This window comes from Puma concolor, chromosome B2, assembly GCF_028749965.1.
Source record: "Puma concolor isolate L17-30 chromosome B2, mPumCon1.1.hap2, whole genome shotgun sequence".
NCBI classification, from domain to species: domain Eukaryota; kingdom Metazoa; phylum Chordata; class Mammalia; order Carnivora; family Felidae; genus Puma; species Puma concolor.
The window spans coordinates 132,026,044-132,038,382 of record NC_141671.1 but is presented as its reverse complement, the minus strand read 5'-3'; the positions used below and the strand labels follow the sequence as shown (position 1 = coordinate 132,038,382).

The window sequence follows — 12,339 nt, the reverse complement described above, 5'->3', positions numbered from 1 at the left end:
AATCCCCTCACAGATATTTCTTTAAATGAAAGAGAAAAGTAGATCAAGGACTCCCTAAATGCAACATAACCAGTGTCCTTCCTAAAGAAAGGCCACTGAAAGAGAAACAAATAGGTAATCTTCCTCATAATTTTCATAAAACTGAATCTTGTTAAGCAAGTTTACTTTATTGCAAACACAGCATATTTCTAGGAGGCTTGCTATAAATGTAACCAGGTATAATATTCCTTATTAAATAATTCATTTTATTTTTATTTCACTGGCCTCTCTCTTTTCTTCCCTCCCCCTTCCCCCACCTCTACCAACTCTTTCAATCCTAGAGATATCCATCTGGGCATCAGACCAGGACTTAAACTGTGCCAAATCGCAGTGCATCTGAAATCCACTACCTTTTTTTCACCAGCCAGTGAAAAGCCTTGAGCAACAGTCAAAGGAAAAAAGAAAAGGGAATTCACGTCACAAACAAATTATCAATTTCTCTGCCTTCTACCCAAAGGACTGCCTGTCCTCTGGCATTTTCCCCTTTGCTAACCCTTAAGAATAAATGACAGAGACTAGAAGCGAGAAAGACCGGGACAAGTCTGGGAGCAGCAGGCTGTATCTCCTACAACTGGCCCTCCCTTGGCAGGGCTATGATGCCAGAGAGGCTGGAGAAGCTTATCTCATAGCCCAGGGTCTATGAATAGGAGGGAAGAGACAGAGGGATGTATAAACCGAATTAATACTGTGCAAAATTAATAAGCAGTAAGTTCAGGGACAAATGAAGAATCATCCAGCAGCAGTGAAATAAACTACCTTGTAAATTAGTAGGAGACTCGGCAATATGCAGAGGTCAAACGCAGAGTTTCTGGAGTCAGAGCAACTGCATTCTAATCCCAGCTCTGGCACTTTCCAGCTCTGTAGCCTTTCTCATTGAATAAACATTCATTGCTCACCTACTAAGAGCTGGGCCCTAGGCTTGATGCCAGGGATGTACTGGTCCCTGCTCTTGTAGAATTAAATTCTAGTGGGGAGGACATTAACAAACACACAAAACAAGAAAAATGCCAAATAGCAATATGAACATATAGGAGACTGGAGCACCTGGGTGGCTCAGTGGGTTGAGTGTCCGACTGCTGATTTTGGCTCAAGTCATGATCCCAGGGTTCTGGGATTGAGCCCCACATTGGGCTCCATGCTGAGTGTGGAACCTAGTTAAGATATTCTCTCCCTCTCTCTCTCTCCCTCTACCCCTATCCTTGCTCCCCGCTTGCTTGTTCTCTCTAAAATTAAAAAAAAATTTTTTTGAAATAATTCTAGTAACTTAAATGCAAAAATATTTCTATTATGCCAGGCTTTTACGCTGCCCAAACCCAAGGATTCAGGGAAGAAAGAGAAGAATCTTCATAAACCCAGATTTAAGTGATCAATATACTCTCAATAGCAATTTTTTCCCCACCCAATCTCTACCCCTCCCCCAAATCTAGTCCCCCAAAAGGAAGAAATTTAGAGGAACAGATTAGTATTAAAATTTTCCTATAAGAAAATTCACTGTATTTTATTTCCTAAAAAAATAAAATTCCCATGGAGAAAAATATGTATCTTAAACGTGTATCTCTGTTAATTTACAAATTATTTTCAGTACATAGTTTTGCATTTTCCTTTAAAATACTGAAAAGGTCAAAAATTCAGGATAGAACACATCCAAGGAAGATCTTTAAAAATATGCATTATATGTAGACGATTCCTTTGACATAAAATGAACTAAAAATCCCTTTTCAATACGTAAATTTTAGAGTACTATGAGACCTGACCACCGTATACTAATATTTACCTTAAAAGAATCAAAAAAGTGCCTTCCAGAAAGCAAGATTGGGACTAATACAGGCCCATTCAAATCCAAATTTATCTACGGACTTTTGCAACATAATCCAGCCAAAAGAAAGTGATTCATATCTCAGCTATGCAACAGCTAACTTCTCAATGTGTTGTGAAGTAGGTGCCACCAAAGTAACAGTCATAGCTGTGGCATTAAAACACTCTAAGCAATTTGAGAGTCTTTAAAAATGTAAGAGCTACATAATACAGACTCATTAAAGAACTTTAGAAAATACAGATGAGCAAAAAAGAGAAAAATGATAATGCCACAGTACCAAGATGAACATATGCTCTGCTAAATCTTCTTGAAATAAGTATTTCCCACATATAGGACTTCATATTACACTTTTTACTTAACAATATCATGAATGTATTTTATACACATCCGTAACATTTTTGTAAATGTACAACGTTCTACTTTATGTATATACCCTATTTTAATTAGCTCCACTGAGATTCTACATGATCTGTTCCGATGCCCTACACTAAAGGAACAAAGCAGGTTAACCACTTATTTCCTAAAGTTATTGGCCCATGACATTGGTTTTTGAAGTATACGTCAGAACTCGTACTCTTTCACAAATACTTTGGGAAATTATGACTTAACCAATCCTCAGTACTGAGTTTTTACGGTGTGTCCAATGTTTTTCTATTATAAAAATGCTATGATCAAATTCCTGCTTGTACATGTCTGTATATTCCCTCGGGAAACACTCTAAAAATAGAGTTACTGAGCCAATGGTATGTATATGGTAAAAACATGAGAATTTCTGCCCAACTGTCCCCCAATAATGTAAGAAAACTGGCAGTCTTTTTAAATGATAATATTTAATTTAAAGAAGAGTTTAGAAGTTATGTGTATTCATCAGATATACTCAATATTTTTAAACTTATATAATTACTTTTCTATGGACATGGCTAGTTATCAATATCAAAGGTCTTACTGTAATGGACATTGACTCAGAAAACTAAGAATATGCCTCCTCACAACTTATAGACCATGACAAACATGGATATGTTAAGTTGTGTCTTTTCTTTTCCTCTTTGTTACATTTACATATTTCCGGATTTACATTCTGTGCTCTTAAGAAGATATTAATAATCTCTTTTATCTACATAGTACTTTACACTACAAAAACACTTAAACAAAAAGAAATTTAGAGAAATAAAACATCCTAAGAGTGTACTTTAACACAGGATATTAAGCTGTACCTCCAAAAGATCCTTAAAGTTACACAACAGTAGCTACATATTTAGAGCCAAGACTATAACAACCACAACCTTTACCAATTAACCAACACCAGTATCATGGAGGGAAATATGTATCTTAAATGTGTGTCTCTATTAATTTACAGATTATTTTCAGTACGTATTTTTGCAATTTCAAATAATTAAGAAACAGGATCCTAACATAGTATAAAGATGGTTCACACAGCAAAAACAGGGATTAGGTTCCTTTTTTTGTTTTTCAAGTTACACTGGAAGTAATTTTATACCTCAAAGTAACTCTCAAAGTTACTTAAGTATAGTGTTCACACCCAGGGTGGAGTTCTGTGTAATTTTCAAAAGTCAGAAAGTCCCTGTCTACTCAAAAATATCTCCCCTTAGAGCCCGTCTCAGAATCATATTTGAAGATTTTTAAAAATGCAGAAATTTTTTATTCAACAGGTCTGGAGGGGAGCCAGTGCATCTGCATTTTTTAAAGCCTCCCCAGTTGTTCATTTGTACAGCCAGAGTCAAAAATCACTCAATGATAGATAGATAGATAGATAGATAGATAGATAGATAGATAGATAGATAGATAAAACGAGGAAGAGAGTGGTACCCTTCAGTCCTCAATCTAAATGTCACATGAAAACCATCAATCTGACTTAGGTTACCCATGTGAAAGGTGTACCCTTCAGGAGACTCATAAAAAGTTTCAAAAAGGAAAGCAAAGGTAGATACCTGTTGGCCTGACCCTGGCCACCAAAAAGACATGGTTATGTAAGGATATACAGTAATGGAACCAAGACTCAGGAAGAACCACCTTACCAGAAACTGTGCTACTTTGTACTTTAAGCACGTAATCCATTCAACTTCATAAAACTTCGAACAACAAGAAAAAACTGCTCAGCTGTGTGTCTGTGTGGAAAGTGGTGGTCTCATCAAGGAAAAGCATTCAACTACAGGAGGCAGAAGGCATTTCACCAAACAGTGCCCATAAACATACAATAAGACCAAAATGAGTTGGCAATTAAGACAGGACACTCAGAGACCCATTCATTACTTTTTACAATAGTCACTTATCAGAACTGTGTTGCTCAAAAGAAGTTTGTCTCACAACAACAATGCAAAAACAAGCCAAAAAAAACCCCATGTCTTCTAAAGTAATTTATTCATAATAATCCATCATTTTCTTAAGCTTCCGTTACCTACCAGATCTGGACTTAATGATGTCACTGAATTCATTCTGCCCATCATCAGGCCTGGCCTCATGTTCTCCATACTTGGCCATCTTTGCAGAGTTTCAATTTAATCCAAAGACTGTATTAAATCCTCTTTTTAAGACTTCCAGCTTTCTATAATGGTCCAGCTCGACATCAATACCTAAAGAGAAAAGGGAATGTGCTGACTTGGGGAAAAAAATGTATATATATACATTTATATATACATATATATTTTTTATATACATAGTCATATACAACTGCATATACTAACCATTCATTCAGCTAATATTTATTCAGCAACTTCTATGTGCAAGGCACTGATGTGGGCAATGGGGATATGACTAAAAAAGAGACCCAGCCTCTGCCATTTTGAAGTTTATGGACACTAAGCTGTTAATTATATAATGAATTATTTCATTCTAATACTGACATGTTGCAAAAGTACAGATGAGAACTATAAAGTAATATGAGCATACAGCAGAGGAATCTGACCTGCCCTGGGCAATTAGAGAAAGTTTTCTTGAAGTGAGATTTGAGCCAAGCCTTCAAGGAGGAGGAGAATTTCATTAGCAAAAAAAAAAAAAAAGAGGAGGGAAGAGGAAAAGAAAAGAGCCTTCCGTGTGAAGTGGTAGGAAGAATCATGGAGAATTCAAGAAGCTGAGCCAGTGTCTTTGGAAAGCAAACAGCCAAGAGGAGAGAGATCTAGTGAACTAGGTAAAGTAGGGAGACAGGACCAGGGACAGGGCCTTGGAGACAAGGTGAAGGTTTTGATCTTTCTCTAGACAGGAAGGGGGATCCAACAGATGGCTTCAAGCTGGGAAGTGACATGATCAGATTTGCCTTCTGAAAAGATCATTTTGGTTTGTAGCTGGACCTCCAAGCTGGGCCAGAATGATGGGTGAGGAGCCATGAAGACAACGGCAGGATACAGCAATTGTACATTAAAGAACCTAGAACATGGGCACATAGGTGTTGAATGAAAATTTCTTTCAATTAGTCTGTATATCTGAAATTTTTCCATGATAGAATTTTGAGGAAAAAAATTCCTAACTTCAAATGGAAAATATACCACATCGTCTATATAATATCCTTGCCAAAATGTTTAACATGAAACTTATCATGAAGAGACAAATCTAAACTGTGGATAGTCTTTAATATAAATTATCTAGGGGCACCTGGGTGGCTCAGTCAGTTAAATACCCGACTTCAGCTCAGGTCATGATCTCATGGTTCATGAGTTCAAGCCCCGCATTGGGCTCTGTGCTGACAGCTCAGAGCCTGGAGCCTGCTTCACATTCTGTATCTCCCTCTCCCTCTGACCCTCCCTCTCCCTCTCCCTCTCTCTCTCTCTTTCTCAAAAACAAATAAGCATTTAAAAACTTTTAAAATAAATTATCTAGACTGCTCACAATTACCAATGTTTTGAAATATAAAAACACCTGAGGGAGGGAGAACTGTGCAGGTTAAAGAAGACCAAAGAAACATGGCGACCAAGTGTAGTCCTTGACTGGATTCAGAATTTAAAAAATAAACATTTTGGGGATGATGTGAGAAATATGAACTGGGGCTATATATCAGACAATATTATTGAATCAATAGTAAAATTCTTTAATATTGGTTAATGGTTTTATCATTATGCAAGTGAATATCTCTGATTATAGGAGACACCTGATGAAACATTTACCAATGAAATGTGATAACTTCAACTTAAGTTCAAACAAGACAGCATATACCTGTCTATCTATCCATGTACAGTTATCTATCTATACACATACATACAGAGAGAGAGGGAGAAAGAGAGAGAGAGAAAACAAATGTTGTAAAATGATAAGTGGAGGGGTGCCTAGATGACTCAGTTGGTTAAACATTGACTCGATTTTGGCTCAGGTCATGATCTCAGGGTTCTGAGCTAGAGACTAGTTAAGATATTCTCTCTCTTTCTCCCTCTCCCTCTGCCCCCCTTCACTCTCTCTCTCTCTCTCTCTCTCTCTCTCTCTCAAAAAAAAAAAAAAAAAAAAAGGAAAATGGTAAGTGGGGACTGTAGAGAAAGAGCATATGGATGTTTACTCTTCTGTCTAGTATAATATTACAGGCAGGAAATGACTGGTCCAAACAAGGGTACCAGGAAAGAAACAGATAGATATATGGGGTATTTAGATATCAAATACACATCGCTTCTCGGCCTTTTGGCTAAGATCAAGTGTAGATATCAAATACAAAAGATCAGTAGCATTTGGGAAGTGACTGGATACAAGAGGTGCAAAATACTAAGGTGCAAAATGACTGCCCAGTTTTGGTTTGGACAACTGAGCAGAGGGTGAGTCATTCACGGAGCCGGAGAGCAGATAGGCCACTGGTGGAAGAAATAATGAATGCAGTTCGGACTTGCTGAGTTTGAGGTCCCTCTAAGTTATATAAGTGGAGATAGCAAAAAGGCAGCTGGACATATAGGTCTGATCTCAAAAATGGTCTGAATTCAACATAAATCTGGATAGTTATATGTCAGATCCACTGACACAGATTTTGTTCTAGAAGATACATCATATGAATTCTGCTGAGTATAGCTATCACTCAGTAAAATAATTTTAGTCTTTAGTAATTAATTAGAATCATCTTCAGAATTTAAAGAATTAAGGATTCTACTTGGCGGCACCACCTTTTCTTTAAGAATGTCACTAATTAGGTGCCTCTGAGTGGCTCAGTCGATTAAGCTTCTGACTCTTGACTTTAGCTCAGGTCATGATCTCACAGGTTCGTGAGTTCAAGTCCCACATCAGGCTCTGCCCTGACAGTGCAAAGCCTGCTCAAGATTCTCTCTCTCTTCGCTCTCTGCTCCTCCTGCACTATCTGTCTCTCTCTGTCTCTCTCTCAAAATAAACAATTTTTTTTAAATGTCAATAATTAGAGGGGTGCCTGCTTGGTCAGCTGAGTGACTGACTCTTGATTTGGGCTCAGGTCATGATCCCAGAGTCGTGGGACTGAGCCCAGTGTCTTAAGATTCTCTCTCTCTCTCAATCTCTCTCTCTCTCTCTCTCTCTCTCTCTCTCTCTCTCTCCCCCAGTCCTGCTCTCTCTCTCCTTCTCTAAATAGATAGATAGATAGATAGATAGATAAATAAATAAATAAATTTTAAAAGACTGCCAATGATTAGAGCTCTGTGTTGACCTGATTCTTCCTGGAACACAACGTCCCTACAATCCAGACAGAATCAGAATTCAATTTTAAGTTCAGCAACTTGGCTCTATCCTAACAGCCCCTTAAGTGGATCCCAAATGCCAATTAAATAATTAATTGTTTAACTGGGAATATAACAGTCAACACATCCAAACATTAATCTGCAAATAATGGGCATTAATTCATTTATTACAACAGATATCAGAACAAGAGTTTACTGCCAGCTAGGATGAGCCAACCCAATCATTTAAGTCAAGGACACACCATATGGTATTATTATTTTATAATATGTTTCATTTTGCGTACTTCTGTAATATCTAGTATGTTATATATTATAATGTTTACTTATATGTAACATTCAAGGAAATACCATACTATCTTATAACATAAATATATGTAAAAAATAATTACCGTATGTTTTTCCTAACCAGTCAGGAAAAGAATGTGTTCTAATAATAAAGAGGTCAAAATTACCAGAGAAAAATGTTTTAAGTGTTTAAAAGTTCGAGACAGAAGACAACTGGTGGACTGCTAAAGCTTCAGGAACAATTTTTTCTCCTATAGAGAGGACCGTGTAGATTGGACCATCAGTCTGCCAAATTTTGAGTTTAAAAAAAAATTGTGTTTTATATTGGTCTACCACTGTTAAGACTTTAGGGATTATTATATGACTAAGTTCGTTTTGGGGGTTACATACCTATAAAAGATTTGCTGAATTCTTAAGTGTATTTTATTATATTCAAGAACTTGAAGCTTTGTTTAGAAGAATGCTTATAAAATTTTATTATGGGAAATCAGGTTTGTCTAACAAAAATTCTCTTTACTGAAAAGCAACTATTGCTTTGAGAGACAGTTCTAACGTTCTCTTTCATAACTGGTCTTAGCCAATGGTTTTCACTTCCACACTTGCCAAAGACCTCTCCCAATATCTCTTTACCCTAATTTTTTATTTTGCCACCCTAAGATCATTTCTCAAATCTTCTCTTCCTGATAAGCAAAATCCCTTATATGCTACAAAGATACAGCACAAAGAGGATCAGAGGACAAGGAAAGAATGGGAAGGAGAGAGAATCACAGAAGGCCATTTGAACAGTGAGAGCACTGACTGCCACTTGTTGGCAGGAAAGGGCAGGGGGACTCCGAGCTGAGTACTATCCCGCGAAAAGATACCTCCTTCTAAATCACCAAATGCTGCAGCAACTCATAAGTGGTTGTCAGGAGACAGAGTACAAGTTTGGTCCCTAGCACTGTGCCTCAGTGTGCCCTGTCCTCTTCCACACGCACAGGATGGAAGAGAGGCCATGCCATCTTCCACACAAAGCTGGGTGAGACCCTGAGAATGAATTAATGGGATATTGCCTCAGAAGCTGTAAGCCCTAGACAATTGTAATTTACTGTTACCACTGCTTTGGGTCTCTGTTGCCTCCTAATTATGTTTTGCAAAGTTTAGACGGACCTTTCTCACTGAAACCAATGCACTCAACTCAACCTTCCGCAACTCTTTATTCAGAACGTGTCTGGGTGGTCATAGGGGACAGAAGCCCTGAGTGTGTGGCAATAAACTTGGGAGTGGGGGTGGCCTTGCAGATAAAGCTAATGTTTTAATTTTAAAACAATTTGGCAATTAGACCACGTAAGAATACAAAATACATTCAACAATTAGCAATTATGACGGAAGTGCGATATAGGTCCTTGGGCAGAAAGCGTCCACGCTTTTTTACACCAGAAACCCAAACCCTGGAACGCTAGAGATAGTGGAAAGGGAAGCGAAGAGGCCAAGAATTTGCCGCTCTGCTTGAAACATAGTACCAAAAAACCGCCCAGTGCCAAAAACTGCCATTCATTCTCGGAAACGCTCCAAGGGAAGGTGATTAATACTGTTTACAGGAGCAATAAATTTTAGGTAAACACCCAAAGGAAAGTTAAAGAGCTGTCTCACTGGTCCCACAAACTCGGATGGAGAGAGCGGAGAATGACCCCGCGGAAACCTTGGCCCTGGCCGCCGGGTACTGTGGTAGCCGACGCACCCACGAGTTTCGCATTCCTCCAGCTCTCCCCTGACCCGCAGCGCTCCCCGCAGGCTGCGGTCCCCACGGCCACCAGCAACAGCCGGGAGGGGCCAACCGCACTTCCTGAGGCCCGTGCAAGTTACAATCGAGTGGATGCGGCTACTGCCGCGGGTCCCGGAGCCCGCGAGCCCCGGCCCCTGCCCGGACACAGGGAATCGAGGCTCCGCCAACTCGGCGCATTCCAGCCGCAGCAAGCGGTGCCCTGACCCTCCCGGGCGCGGCATGGGGAACTGACTTGCGGCCCTGGTGACCCAGGTGACCTGGAGGCTAGGAAAGGAGACTCTCTCCGGGACAGCCCAGAAAGCGGAGCTGATCGCCCCAAGTTAGACCTGGAGCTCCCCAGTTCAACGTAAAACAAAGCGCGGGTCCCCAGGCTCTAGGAGATCGGGCACGTTTTCTCCTTCCCTTGAAACAACCCTGAAACAGTCCCTTTCGTAACCCCGGGCTTGGGGCAAAAGAATTCTCTTGTAACCGCGTGCCTTCTAAAAGTTGCACAGCCTAAAATTAGTGCTTTGTTGGCTTTAGAAGTGGCCTTGGACCACCAGAGCCTCGGACCCAGAGCCAAAAGGGGACACGTTACCTTACCTGATGCAGCAAGTGATGCCAAGAGTACCGGAAAGCAGAAGAGCCTACCTCGGGGACACACACCGACTGCACGTCCCCCCGCCCCGTCCCCTCCCCGGAACCCCACCCTCGGGAGCAGCAACGGCTAGGAGATCCAGCACGTTTCCTGCCAGGCGGCCGGCGGCGAGCCGCTCCCCTACCCGCCCACCACACCGCCACCCACTTACCACTCGCTCCTCGGGGACACCTCGGGGCCCCGCCTTCCCGGGGCCGGGGCGTGTGTCACTGGCCATCCTAGGAGGCCACGTCCCCTCTCGGAGGTCACAGCGCGAGGCACGGGTACGCGACCCTCCCAGCCGGCGGGGGGAGGAGGGCTGGGGGAGCCGCACCCGTCGGAGGAGTCTGGGTCACTCCCCACCAGACGGCTGGCGAGGACCTCCCCGCGGGAGTTCTCTCCGCGTTTCTGGCACCCTCCCTCTGCCGCCGGGGGGAGCCGAACTCGGGTTCCGAGGAAAGTGCACGAGAAAGTTGGTGACATCTCAAGACTCGGCCCCGAGAAGGAGATCGGGACGCACGCTGGAAGCCGCAGAAAGACCATCCTCCCGGCAGCCCACGCCCCACTTCCCGGGGCTGCGACACTGCACGGGCTTACCTTCTCCAGGACCCGCGGGCCCGCGCCGCCTGCCTGCCAGCCGCCGCCGCCGCCGCCGCCGCGTCCCGAGCGGGCCGCGCTCCTCTGGGCGTGTTTGGGTCGTCAGTGATCGCGGGGGAGTGTGCGAGCGTGAGTTCCGTGGAGCAACGTGCTTTAAAAAGGAAATGTGAAGGACCAGACAAATCCGAAAGGAAAAAAAAAAAATTTTTTTTTTTTTTTTTTTTTTGACACCCGATTGAAAACGCCCCCAACTTGTGCAATCTTCCTGCCCGGTAGTTCCGCCAAAAACAAAAACAAAACAGTCCAAGCGCAAACCTGGAACGGGCGCGCCGGCACCAAGTTGGCCAAACACTAGAGAGTTTTCCGTCTGCAGAAACGACCCGGGAGAAGGGAGGCACCGCTCCTCGCGGTGCTCCAAGCGGCTTCGGGAGAAAGCCCGCGGCCGGCTGCGGCTGCCCGCTCCCCTCCTCCGAGGAAAGGCGACTCCACAACTTTGTGCGCGAGCGGCTCGCTCCGGCGGCTCCTCCTCCGCCTCCTCCCCCGCCGCCGCCGGCCTGCCCCTTTGTTGGAGAGCGGCGCAGGAGGCAGAAGAGGGAGGGGGCGCGCCGCCGTCCCCCCGGGAAACGGGCTCGCGGCCGGGCACCCCGGGGCCGGCCCTCCCCGGGAGGAGGCGGCCGAGCGCTCCCGCTCCCCGCCCCGGCCCTCGGCCCTCGGCCGCCGGCCCCCGCCGCCGCAGGCCCAGCAACTTTGTTCCGAGAGAGCCGCCCCTCTCGGCTCCGGTTCGGCCCCGGCCCGGCCCAGGCGGCCACCGCGGGCTGGGCTCCGGGAACGTGGCGCCCCGGGTCACCTGACCGCGCGCCCCGTCAATCAGCTCCCGCCCCGCGCTCCCTCCCCGCCCGCAGCGGCCGGCCCGGCGCTCGGCTGGCCTGGGGCTGCGCGCCCCGCGCGGCTCCCGGAGCGTGCGGCGCGCGGGGAGCTAGGAATGGATGCCTCGCGCAGCACCATCCCCTTTATTCAGATTACCCGAACGCGTGAGTCACGCCCCCACCTCGGGCAAACCGGGTAGTTCTGGAGACCTTGTTCTCTTCCAGAGGTAAATCTCCATTTGCCCCCTCCACTCACCCCACCTCCGTTTGCTGACGTTGCTGATTTGTAGATCCTACTTCCAAGGGTGTGTTTATTTTAGCTTTCTTAGTGTCGCTTTTAGTGTGAAGAGAAACTTGAATTTCGTTTTATATTCGTTCATACCTACAAATAGTGCCTATACTGGCCTTATTTTTCTTATTTTCAAATATACACACACACCAACATAGACCTCGAATAGCCTGTCTCAAGGTTGAGGCGTTGGTAAAGAAAATCTGGGGGAAAATCACCGTGTATTTCCTGTGCATTTCTCTTATTTACATGTTTCACTCCTCGTGTGTTCCTGTGATTCTTTTACATCGTCATCATACTTGGGGAGGGGGAAGGGGAGAGGGAGGGGGGGAGGACAGCAACCTAAGTTCCTAGTTCCAAAAAAAAGGAAAGGATGATTGATAACTGAGCAGCTCTGGCTCATTCCTGGTTTAATATTTGAAAGTTAATTTACGAGTTA

At 43.7% G+C, this 12,339-nt stretch overlaps 1 protein-coding gene across 1 annotated transcript; it reads right to left on the bottom strand.

Moving 5' to 3' along the window:
• Positions 1-4,303: 4,303 nt before the first annotated feature.
• LOC147581263 (uncharacterized) lies at positions 4,304-11,850 on the bottom strand. The gene is made up of 4 exons (XM_086708413.1): positions 11,794-11,850; positions 11,061-11,721; positions 10,746-10,896; positions 4,304-4,446 (listed from the first exon to the last, which is right to left on the bottom strand). The coding sequence occupies exons 1-4, from the start codon at positions 11,848-11,850 to the stop codon at positions 4,440-4,442; spliced, it is 876 nt and encodes a 291-aa protein (XP_086564539.1). The 3' UTR covers positions 4,304-4,439.
• Positions 11,851-12,339: the final 489 nt, after the last annotated feature.